General features: G+C 40.8%; 1 protein-coding gene across 2 annotated transcripts; it reads right to left on the reverse strand.

Annotated features, from left to right (window-relative positions):
- Nucleotides 1-2,843: 2,843 nt before the first annotated feature.
- On the reverse strand, nt 2,844-8,348 carry tent5c (terminal nucleotidyltransferase 5C). 2 transcript variants are annotated; one of them, XM_058393304.1, is made up of 2 exons: nt 8,199-8,348; nt 2,844-7,282 (listed from the first exon to the last, which is right to left on the reverse strand). In XM_058393304.1, exon 2 carries the CDS (start codon nt 7,258-7,260, stop codon nt 6,094-6,096), a length of 1,167 nt encoding a protein of 388 aa, XP_058249287.1. In that variant the 5' UTR covers nt 7,261-7,282; nt 8,199-8,348; the 3' UTR covers nt 2,844-6,093. The 2 variants fall into 2 exon arrangements, with proteins under 2 accessions (XP_058249287.1, XP_058249286.1); XM_058393303.1 differs by having other exon boundaries at nt 8,195-8,348.
- Between the last annotated feature and the right edge of the window lie 4,586 nt (nt 8,349-12,934).

Consider the following 12,934-nt stretch of genomic DNA (forward strand, 5'->3'; position numbering starts at 1 on the left):
TGTCCCTGTACTGAAAATGATTTTGTACTGGAAGCTCATTTATGTCAATAAAAAAAAATCTATGACTAAAGATTTTTTTTAAAATAAGAAAAATATACAGCATGATTCAGAATAGCGCTGAGCAGACAGACGTGTGAAAGTTTTACCCATGAAGTTTTACCCAGCTGCCAAACACTGAAACAATCCAGTAAAACTCTATTCCGTTTCCTTATGCTTCCCGGAGGATTTCAAGTCATCCATGGAAACTGAGCCTGTGTTTACTTTACACTAGCAGTGTTAGTTGTTTCATTCATTAAAAATGCCAGACAGATAAGGTAACAGCTAAACATTTGGTTAGGTTGCAGAGACTGAATCTGTATTTAATGACAAGGAACTGCAGCAGGTGGGGAAGGACACACTCCTGAGAAGGAAATGAAACATGCGGAGGCAAGCAGATGGTACAGCACTACACAGGGTGTAAAGGAGAGAGGCTGCTGGGGCAGATGTGGACATTGACTAACCGCATGCTTATTGCTTGACATATTGAAAGCGTACGCAGACGCCATTTAACTGCTGATGGATCATTGTGAAAACTCCTAAACACCTGATCCTGATATCACATTGCACTGAAGACTCACTTTATATAAATAAATGTGAAATAAATGGCTCCTTACACTACATTAATGACTTTCTTTGCCATATAAGCACAGTGTTTAAATGGTTTATGAGGCTTAGATTACGTGGACGTTACCATAAAAACTTACACCTGTGATTTGCAGTGCAGCCGGAACTAGTGTCAGAGCTGCTGTTATTCAGGGTATAAAACATGATGACGTGCTGCCAGAGAATCAGATTCTCTAGCCAGAGAATCTGTGATTTATTTATTTGTATTTTGTTCCAACGGTGGAAATTATACCCAAAGATTGAAAACAAGTCCAGGAATAAGGCTCCAATAAGCAGGCAGAATATTGCTGCACACATTTGATTAATTAGCCTTAAATGCCCTTAGCTATTTCCATTTCATTGCATTTTATCTCATTTTGACCCGATTCTGTTTGTATTTTTTTGTAAAAACAGACAATCGGAAAAAGAACATTTCAATGCATGTCACAGAGTGTTAGTGTATGTGACCAATAAAAATTTTAATTGGAAATATTTGACTAGTTTAAAAGGAGACCCAGGCTACAATAGGTGCAAAAAACAAATATATTATGGAACTAAGGAACGTAATATTACGAAAGTGTGTTAATGAGAAACCAGAAAGTCTCCTGTGCTGAAACTATTGACCGTTACAAAGTGCTCCATCTATAAATGTTAAAACTCTTGAGGGACCATGTCACCAATTACATGCTTGTATTTATTAAATAACACTTAATAAATACAAATATTAAGGAGCAAATATGAGAATTCGTACAATTAAGGTACAGTTAACGTTTCCATCTGCTCCGGCTGTAGCATTGGTAATTTAATTGTTTGCACTGGTTCGCTTTGTACATTACAATACCGCACTATTACACAGAGTATATATTAATCTAGATTTTCAACACAGTTAACCTTACTTAAAATTCCTATACGTTTCTTTATTGTTGTGCACTGATACACCAAGGCAAATTCCTTGTACATGTAAAACCCACAGTACTTGGCAATAAAGCTGGTTCTGAATTTAACAGTGCTGTAGTCTAAAACCATTCAGAATGTAGTTTGATTGAAAAATTGCTAAAAGCATTTTAAAACCCTCAGTGGAATTCAAGCAAATACAGGGGGAAAAAATCAGAAAGGTGATCTCTACACTACATACACAGCATGGACACTAGGTTGAAAACGCTAGAACGTTCCTTTAAAAAAAATGGGTGGGTGAGTGGGGGGGGGGTGATACAGTGGCCACAATTTGTTTTGACAGGGTGGTGAGTTGCGAGAGCCTCATGACTCCGGAAATGCCCGTCAATGTAATACCAAAAAATAAATAAAAATACAAAAAAAAAAAAAATCCGCTCTACCACTGCATGGAAATTTACAGTAACATTACTGAGTAACTCTCCCACCCTGAACATGGATACATTTACTCAACACATTACAAAGACGTTGTTCATGTGCAATCCAGTACACAATGAGTCATTAAAAAAAAAACACAACCTAGAACTTGATCCGATCTCAGGGCCAGTGATTTTTATTTTTAGTACTACTTTTGGTCTTTGAAGTAATAAAACCGAGCATGGTTACAGCATCTTCGAAATAAACCAGCCTGCAGTTTATTCCTAAGTAAAAGCAGATGACTAAAAATTCACAGCATTCTCCTCATCAGCTAAAACGTAATGCTGGAGTTTAAACACATTAACCGTTATTAGAAAGTGTCCAGCACTTGACCAACATGACTTTGATCACTGACCGTCTTTAAACATACAAGGTCAAATTATTTTTCCTTGCTTATTAGCGATACAAGTTTTCCCCTTTTTCACTTTCAGACTTGGCTCAACAGTACATGGTGTTACCAACCTGCTGACTCATAGCCTTGTGCTGTGGCGTGGCAATGGGAAATGGAGCAAGGCCATGACGAAGCTCTGCTGGAGACTGGATGCAATTCACGAGTGTCCCCCGGAGAGGTATGTGCAGAAAGACAATGTTCCAGTCGAATTACAGCTTCAAGAACTTGGAACCAGTGACGATTACGCACAACCCAGTAAGTCTATTACCCATTTCCACTGAGAGCTGGAATTTTGGATTGTGCAAAGCTGCATGTCCAGAGCACCACCAAATCTCCACACTACATTTAAATAGCTATATTGATATGAGCATCTCGGTGTTTCTTGAAATCTTAAGAAAATATCCAATCACATCTGGAAATAAAGACAAAATTCACATCACCATGGGGTTGAATACTTTATTTCCCCCTCCTCTTCATACATATTTTCCTGATGTTCATCTCCATCCAAAGGAAAATTTAAAGTGAGGTAAAAGTGCTCAAATTAATTGACAATGAAACATTTTATAAACCTCAAAACACCAAGTTGACAAATAAGCTTTTTTTTCCCAAAAAAAAAAAAAGAAAAAGAAAAAAAAAAAAAAAAGTGAGACATTTCCACATCTTAAACTTTTCGACTCACGATCATTGGCACAGTCAGACATAACACAAAAACTGCACATCCTACAACTCGTTACTGCCTGGCAAACAACTGGACTTCCAAAGAAGCCTCCAGCATCAGCAAACCTTTAGACAATTCTCCAAAACACAGGAAAGTCCTCCCCTAGGAAAACATTAAACAAATAATGATACAGATGCTTTCTGAGCCATAGTGCAACAGTACTAGCAAAGCTTAAACATCTTTGTTCACAGAGAGACAGCTAAGAGAATGTTCAAATAGGGAAATTCTGGAATTACAGCAGAAAAAAACAAAAATAAAACACTTCTATCTGAAAGAACAAAATACTTCTGCATTAGTATAAACACTATGCATGCATCCATTTCAAAAACAATCTCCTTATATACAACCAACCTACTGTACATCGAGCTGTTAAACAGGCGCCCAAGCCAAGCCCCATCATGCCAAGCCTTATCCGGGTGAAGTTCAAACAGCGGGATCAAACGTATCCCATGGCATCTAAAAATGCTCAATCTGGGCAGATTAAGGAGATGCTGTATCTATACGTCACACATCCATGGTCTAAAACTTATGAAGCCTTATGAATTGATTTACACAAACATAACCTGAGGGGGGGGGGGAAAAAAAAAAGTTACTTGGGGCTTGTTTTGTGGAAAAGGACCACAGACATCTGAGAAACGAATACATTTGAAAGCAGGCGACGTCTAAATACTCCATTAAGTACATCCCATCAGTCATGTGAGAAACGTAACATTTCAAGCCAGAATGCAAGTTAAATAATTCAGAAACACACAGCAGCCCTTTGTCCAGGATCCATTCTCTGCCTCACCCCATGCGTCATTTAGAGCTTACACGGCTCCCCAGGTTTTAGAGATCACTTGTATGCATTTAGAAATTTGAATGTGTGAGGTATTTAGCGATAACTGGTCAATGCCCTGCTTGGTGGCATTAAAAGGGCAGTTGACAAATTGTCTATTACTGGAATGACTAGACAACTAGGTTTAAGAAAAGCAGGGTGTAAGGATGGACCAGAGGACATTATAATGTAAACTAACTTTTCTCATGACACCAAAATGCCTAGATCCATAATATACACATACCCCAACCCAATATTTACCCTAAGACTGCCCCCCACTCACCCACCCACCCACCATCCACTAATCCCCACCCACTACATCCCACCTCAAATCGACTCCAAGAACCACAGCCTGACTACGAAAACAAAAAAATCCTAAAGTCAATAAGTCCTGACCCAGGGGTGTGACCACAACGGTCCGAGGCCACAGTGACCCTTTCCCCACCTCCCTCCAAAGTCTGTGTGAAGCAGATAAGAGACTGAGCGTGGCTCTCCAGGTTATCTACTCCGTGTGCGCGCATGTTTGAAAAAGCTGTGTGCAGATGCAGAGTAAGCAGAAGGAAAGACTTTGTCAAGAAAATCTGAAACAGCTGTTAGTCCAGAATGAAAGGCTTTTCAGACAAAAATAGTGATATATACACACACGAGACATTGATGTGCATCAGTATTATAGTTGAGGGCATGCAACATTAACCATACCAGGGGTTTAAAATCCATAATTGGAATCTACCAAGAGCCACTGTAAGGTTTCTGTGAATGGGGCCCTGCTCCAATGACCAGAAAAGGGTTCGGCATGGATCCGTATGAAGAGCAAGAGCAGCAGAAGCACATGTAAGGTGTTCGTCACAGCAGAAAACCCTGCCCACCTCCCTCCAGCGTAGACATATTCTGCCCTGCACCTCTTAGGATAATTTTAGAGCGGTGTGACACCAGTTTGGAGTCTTGTTACACAGCAATGCAAAGCCTGCTAAGGATCACTATAGACTCAAGAGCACCGGACACCCAACACTTTATCCTTTTAAGGAAAAGGGACAACCTCGTCGTCATGCTCCCTCTCACATGTACGCTCATTGCGAATTCAATTCCATGCATAAGTCACTCAAAGGCAATCCTGTCCTCTTCCCGGCAGCCAACTCTGGCAAACATTACCATACCCATATTAAATCGCAGAACGATGACTAGGTCGTTTCTGAAAATGTTACTTGCACTGTTGTCCTTCACACAAACAATAAAGGCTACATCTCTTATTTGACCTAAACTGGCTGGAAATGTGAAAGCACACCAGCTAGAAATGCTCGCCTGAACACGTTTACAACTTGCAGCTGAAGAGAGATAACTTTCTGAAGTTTGTACTGGAATACTAAAAATATTTTTGCATGCAAACGATGTACACACCCCAAAAACAAATGCTACGTAAACTATAATTTCAGCATCTGTATCTATAACAAACGTGCAGTGTCCTTTACCTCACAATAACCCTGGTTATTATTAGCTGAGGAAGTTAAAATGCCAAGCTGAAAGCTCTTAAGGATATTAGCAGCTCAATAGTAGTAAAAAAAAAAAAAAAGGGGGGGGGGAAGAAAAGAAAAAAAGAAAGGGGGGAAAACCCTCCTCATTGCACACTGGAATTTTCTGTTTAAGCCTGAGCTTACATTTTTGTGTCACCCAAAATCTTTTTTTTTTTCCAATTTATATACAACAAAATTTTGTGTTTTTTTCTACATTTTCTATGTTTTATCACAAGAAGCATCAAAACTGTCCTTTAGAGAAATCTTTCCTCCCCTAAAGACAAAAGTATGTAATACATTAGGGAGGGATAAGGCACAATAAGAATTGCTCAGATTAGGGACACAAAGGCAACAAAAACAATCTGAGAAACAAATTTAAGGGAACATTTGATCTTTCCCCACCAATATAGATAATCCAAGCTCTAAAAAATATATATATTACTTTGGATCCAATGATCTTGACACAATGACATAAGAATTTAGCAAGAGTCCCCAAAAAAAAAAAAAAAAAAAAAAAAAAAAAAAAAAAAAAAAGACCCGAATGCTTGTCCTTTTAAATATCCTTTATGCCCCCACACAGGGTAATAGCACTCAGGGCCAAAGAGTTGGGTTTTTTTTTCCTTCATCGATAAAGCATTGTAAGTTTAGAGTCTTAGTTACACGGCAGCCATGTTGGAATGGACTGGTTACAAGAGGCCACATAGTAGTTACTGAAGTTCAGGTCTCGGACATAAGGCGCTGGCTGGTAGTAACAGGTCACATTAGAGGCATCTGGTATGACATTCTGTTCTGCAAGCACCCGGAAAGCTGTGAGTGAGATGAGGTTAAGTGTCTGCCTCCTCTCATGTCCCATGAGGCAGACTGTGCTCTCGTTCACAACCCGTCTCAGGATCATGAGGTAGTCATACTTGCTTTTCTCCTCACCCACAAAGTGACTCTGCAGGTAGGCCTCAAGTTTCCGCTGCTGCTCGCCAATGTCAGGAAAATCAATGAAGAAGCGAGAGCACATATAGCGCTCTAATGCTTTGAACTCCTCCTTATCTGTGGGCCTGAAGTCTCTCACGAGAAGGTTACAATATTTCAGCAAGCCACCTCCACGGATTTCCTCTGGCCTTTTGGTGGCAATCAGCTTGTTCCTGAGGTGGTCTAGTGCCACAGCAAAGTCACCATACATGCTCTCCCCCGTCACAGAAGGGTAGAAATGCTGAGACATGGGCTTTTCTGAGTCGTAATAAGACAGCACAGAATCCAAAATGATCTGGAAGGAGTCCACGCTGAACTCGAACTGTCTGCGGATCGAGTCCACGAACTTGAGCTCCACGTTGCGTCCGTTATTGTTGGACAGGGAGATAAGGGACCAGCGGTCTTGTTCCGTGTACACTTTAACCAGTTTCTGCACATAGGCCTCCTTCAGCGTCATGTGTGTGATCTTCTCCTTGTTAACCCCTTCTGGCAGGAAATCCAACAAAGTGCTCAGCACCACCTTTTTGATAACCTGGAACTCTGTCTCCTGGGGGAGATCGACTCTGAAGATGACATCCAGATCTTTGTAGCTCCAGCCAATGTCCTTCACCAGCACGTGGCTGGCAGTAGAGCCGTTTAAGCGGATGTCGTTGACTTGGATGTCGCTCTCCGCAAGCCGGTTGCGCACCTTCTGCACAATGTCCTTCAGTCGCACCTCCAGTGTGGGAAAGTTGCCCCGGCCGTGGATCGGCACCGGCTCGCTCAACACCTCGTTCAGCCGGCTCACCTGCTCCCAGGTAAGGACACTGTACGACTCACTCTTGCTGCTGTTTGAGGCCTCGGCCATGTTTGCCATCGTTAGGGTTTCCTCAGACAAACTGCAAAGAAGGAAAAATATTTATGGTTAAGCCTAAGAGAATAAAATGCATCAACTCCTCTAGAAACACCACCACCACCACTAAAAAGTGAATTGACAAAACAGGATTACATAATAGAAGTGATAACATATCTATAAGAAATTACGACGGACAAAGCAGCTGTGTCATGCAGATAATCATGTAAACTTTGGAACAGAGCAACGCAGTGAGAGGAGAGAAGAGAAGAGAAGCGTCCCCCCACCTACACCACCTCCCACTGCTTCCAGACAGGCCAAGCAGCTTTCATTAAACTCGCTTTCCCCCCACACCAGTCTCCATACGAAACTTTTCCGAAAAACTAGACCACGAATTAAAAAAACCCTGGTATTTAAAAAAACAAACAAAAAAAACAAAAACAAATGAAAGCAATACAAACATGTTGAGTTTAAACCCGTTTAGAAGCACGCGCTTGTGCAGACGTGCACGCGCTGGCCGCGCGAGGTTTCCACCATTATTATACTCAACCTAACAGGCTAAAAAAATGTTGGCCTTGGCGTTACAATAAAACCCACAGAGGGGAAAAAAAGAAGAAAGGACTGTTGTAGTTGCCGAGCGAGCACCATCATCTGAGCTGGAGCCACACACACACACGCAGCAGAACTGGGGCTTTACATAGGCAGCACGTGACGGCTTCACCAAACCATTAGTGAGTTCGGATCTAAATAATCTGACAGCAACATTTCATCACTTCAGCATCGCCGTCCAAATGTTGGAGCAACACGAAGCGCATAGAGACACGCGCAGTATTTTTGTACGCGTAGATGAAGAAGAAGAAGGGGGGAAAAAATCGCTCGTAGTTCAGCTGTTACACAAACAAGACAACGTGGAAAAAGGAGAAGACAGTTCAATAAAGCAAAGAATACATAATCAAACCTGCCGTCAATACTGGATCCGCGTGAAGCACTCAGACGAAGTGGTGAGGGGGGAAAAAGGCAGAGACGTTAAGTAAAGTTTTGCACCTCCATCCACGCACTCGCCTCCTCACTGCTCCGCATTACATTCACTCACTTCTGACTCCACAGCGCTGCCTCGCCTTCTTATATGCCGAACAGCCTGCTGGGTAAAAATGGAAAAAATAAAAAAATAAATAAAAAACCATCCGCCTTTCACGACGTACTATATTTCTATAACTTGGCCTTGTAATATTCAGGTCAAAAAAAATCTTTAGTACGGTTGATTTTGTTTTACTGTGTTGTTTTTGATACGTGAAGTATATTTTCCATAGATGGCAGAGACCTCAGCTCTTACAGATTATCAATTTAAAAATATACGGGGGTTCCATTACCCGCATGCGCTCAGCGAGCCTGTGATTGGCTGAGAAGGTTAATGCGTTGCCAGGTAACCATCCGCCTAAGTCCTTTTAATTTTTCGATGAGTATTAGCAGCCTCGAGCGGACTGACTGAACTTTTATTATGAAGCTATTTTAAATCTAATTAAAGAAATTAGGTCATAATTATTAAACCCTAGTTATTCCATATTTGTTTTTCTTGGCAATGGATCAAGCTATACTTGTTTATTTTACAACAGAATTGCTTATAATTGTTTATGTACACTGTGTTGCCAAAAGTTTTGGGACACCTCTCCAAATCATTGAATTCAGGCGTTGTTTTTCAGGGGTTGGGTTCAGCCCCTTAGTTCCAGTGAAAGGAAGACATTTTGGACAATTTCATGCTCACAACTTTGTGGGGACAGTTTGGGGATGGCCACTTCCTGTTTTAACATGACTACACACCAGTGCACAAAGCAAGGTCCATAAAGACATGGATGAGTGAGTTTGGTGTGGAGGAACTTGACCTCAACCGGATAGAACAGCTTTGGGATGAATTAGTGCGGAGACTGTGAGCCAGTCCTTCTCGTCCAATATCAGTGCCTGACCTCACAAATGCGCTTCTAGTGGAATGGTCAAAAAAATTCCCATAAACACACTCCTCAACCTTGTGGAAAGCCTTCCCAGAAGAGTTGAAGCTGTTATAGCTGCAAAGGGCAGCCCAACTCCATATTACATTCATGTACATGTAAAGGCAGATGTCCCAGTTTTGGCCTGACTCACAGTCTCCGCTCTAATTCATCCCAAAGCTGTTCTATCCGGTTGAGGTCAAGTTCCTCCACACCAAAGTCACTCATCCATGTCTTTATGGATCTTGCTTTGTACACTGGTGTGTAGTCATGTTAAAACAGGAAGTGGCCATACCCAAACTGTTCCCACAAAGTTGGGAGCATGAAATTGTCCAGAATATCTTGGTATGCTGAAGCATTAAGAGTTCCTTTCACTGGAACTAAGAGGCCGAGTCCAACCCCTGAATTCAATGATTTGGAGGGGTGTCCCAAAACTTTTGGCAATATAGTGCATGTTCATTTTTATTTTGACAAGTATAAAAACCTTAATTTGTTATAGATTTTAATATCTAGTTAATAGAAGTTATAGGTAATTAAAAGACCCAGCATTACCCTCACTTATATTGGTAGCAGTGAGATGCACTGTTGTTACCTCATAGCTCCACGGTCTCTGATTCGAGTCTGAACTCTAACATCCAAAAAAAAGGTCTATAGGTGGATCGGGAATGCTGAACTGAATGAGTGTGTGAAGATAGGCGTGAATGCACCGGTGTCCTACCCAGGGTGTATACCTGACTCATACTGAATGTTCCTGACAGTGACCTGATCCGGATCCACCATGACTCTGACTGGGAGTGGTTGCTATAGGTGAATGAGGGCATGAAAATTAGTCGAAATTAATACAAAAATAGAAGTCTATTATACCTGTTATTATTAAATTCCAGACTTCTGCGCCTACTTGGATTATTATCGGATAATTATTAGCTTCAGTGTCTTTGGAGTTGTGACTCACCCAGGTTGTTGCATGGGCGTTAATGAAATTGGCTGCTTAGTGAGACGGTTCAAAAACATGACAACATGATCTACATGAAGCTTCCAAATAATTTTGATGTGCAATTAGATATCCTGTGATTCACAGGATAAGTGTCTGATCTGCAATATCTGTAATGGATTTGTGTTGCAGAATCCAGTGTGGTGGATATGGGTGATGAGCTATATAAGATGTTAAGAAATCTGTTGATTTTATCTATGTATCTAACTCATACTAAATAAAAACAGGCAGTTATTGAAACCGGAGGTCTGGCAATCCCGGTCATGACAATTTCTTCATCCGTTAAAAATGATTTCTTAGAAATTCATATTCATATGTACTTGAATCTGAGTAAGCAACTGTGCCTTTCCTGTCTGTCATCTGAAGAAAAAGTGTTCTCTCAGCATTGCTCATAACACATATGCACAGACAGAAAAGGAAAGAGGTGTGTGTAAAATGGTGGAGAAAAACGAGGCGAGGAATCCCCCTCTAACAGATCTGTGTTTTCCCCCTACTCTTTAATCCTTCTGCTCTACTTCCTTTTACTACGAGCTAAGGGGTAATCCCGGTCACTTCTACATACTCACTTTGCCTGAAGTGACGAGATAGATACATATAGTCGAACTGCCTCACTGTTAAAGTTGATTTGTATCCCATTTATGAAATGTTGAGGTCTAAATATGCAACAGAAATCATAGGTATTATTGTCTAGACAAATACTGTTCCGCATGTAGCGACTGAAATACAAAGAGAGACTGTGAACTTCAACTCAAGCAGGCCCTGTAGGCTATACTCTTCTCCTCAGGAAGAACAGGCCAGTGGGTTTCCACTCATTTCTGGCAAAAGGTTTGTGAAAAGCCTGTTGTGAATTAGGCTGAATTATTAGTAATGTGAAGAGAAGTTTGTGGCCTCAGCAGCGAGAGAGATCCAGGTGCAGAGGAAACGAAAGCTTCCCACAGAGAGAATACTCTGATTCAGACATCTTTCAGTCTTAGCCTCTATCTGCGGGGGGTACAGTATTGGCTGGATAGAAGTAGACCTTTTGGATCTCTGTGCAACGACATGCTTTCCTCAGGGATGTCAACCATTTTATTTTAACAAATAACAGCCATACAGAGGATATAAACCAATGGCAATTCAATGGCTCTTCAGTGCACAAATAGAGGGAACCGGAGCTCAGTCTGACAAATGATACTTTTGACATACTAGCAGTCTTTACGAACAACAACAAAAACCTACACAATATGTCTATTATACCATAGCGCTGTGGAATTCTTCAGTCTGGTCAGAAAGTGATTATTAGTTTTTTTTTAGAAATAGTTCTGAAATACTTGTATGATTTATGCTCACTAATCAACAAAAAAAACTGTTTGTCATTTTATTCACTTAAAAAGTGAGAGAAAAGGACTGGTGTAGAAATGATGTAGTAATGGATCATCATTGCTGTGGCACAGGAGGAACAAAACATTTCCTGACATGCTGTTATAGGAAAATAATTGCTTTAGTATTAAGCTACACCACACCATCCCATTTTTTGTTTTCTTTTAATCGTTTATCCTGCTGTGGGGTTTATTATTTATTTACTGTATCAATAGCTGAATTAACTATTTCATTTGTGTGACTGTTGAACCCCTTCAATGCATCCAGTCCTCCAGTTACCTCATTGTGGTATGGGCTTTCTAGGCAGTTATAATGGTTTTAGAGGGAAAGAAAACCCCTTTTAACCAAATCATTAAGCAATGCAAATCAACATAAACTATAATTCAATTCAGAAATAAATTCAGAAACTGTGAATTTATTTATGAACACAGTATTGTGTTCATAAACTTAGTAATAGAGTGCTGCTGGCTCTCGTTTGTTTTTTTTTTGTACATCAGTGTTAAACTTGCATAGAAAAAATAGTTAAATCCTATGATGTCAGAAAAGAGGAAAAATAAAACAAGGATAATTAGTTAATCATTATTGGCATATTGAGCGAATCAGCAGTCATCTGTATTCAAGCCTCAAGCATCACTGCTAATGCTCAGATCTCATTATTAGGACAAAATCATCTGAAGTCAAAGAACGGTCACGTTTAGACACGATGCACAGATGCACTACGCAGAACAGGCAAACAAGACGAAAAACCCTAAAGGGAGGCTAAACAAAACAAACCAAAAAATATATTAAGAGATGTTTTGTCCAAAGGTGAAAATTTCAGTTCTCAGGAGGAGCTGTGCCACCTGCTGCAGCTGGCTTTGTCACAGAGTGGAAGTGAGTCACTGCCCATGCCACGGATGGCTAGGCAGCAACCATTAACACATTAAACACATGCTACAGGAGACATATGCGCACACACACGCACACACAGGCCATTAACACATTAAACACTCCACTACATTTGCAGATGTCCACGCAAAATGTCACCCCCCCCACCTCTTTCCACTCTATGACTCATCATGACATATTCATAACCTTCTCCCCATGACCTCAGCAGAAACATCATGACTGTATGGCTTATCAGCGTCATAACTCCTTCTTGACAACTGAAACATTACGAAGGGGCCATTTTAACAGCAGGCACCAGCTGAGGAACTGGGAGTACAGAAAAGCCACATTCATGAGCTTTTACTATGGAACACAGGAAACAACACTGACAGTTTGGGAGGAGACAAGAGGCATTATAGTAAATCCACCAGTGTCAACATCAACACTTGGGAAATATTGTTGCTTCCCTTCAACTATATAACAGATGCTGAAGTTGTTG

The sequence above is a fragment of the Hemibagrus wyckioides genome, linkage group LG06, assembly GCF_019097595.1.
Source record: "Hemibagrus wyckioides isolate EC202008001 linkage group LG06, SWU_Hwy_1.0, whole genome shotgun sequence".
NCBI classification, from domain to species: Eukaryota; Metazoa; Chordata; class Actinopteri; order Siluriformes; family Bagridae; genus Hemibagrus; species Hemibagrus wyckioides.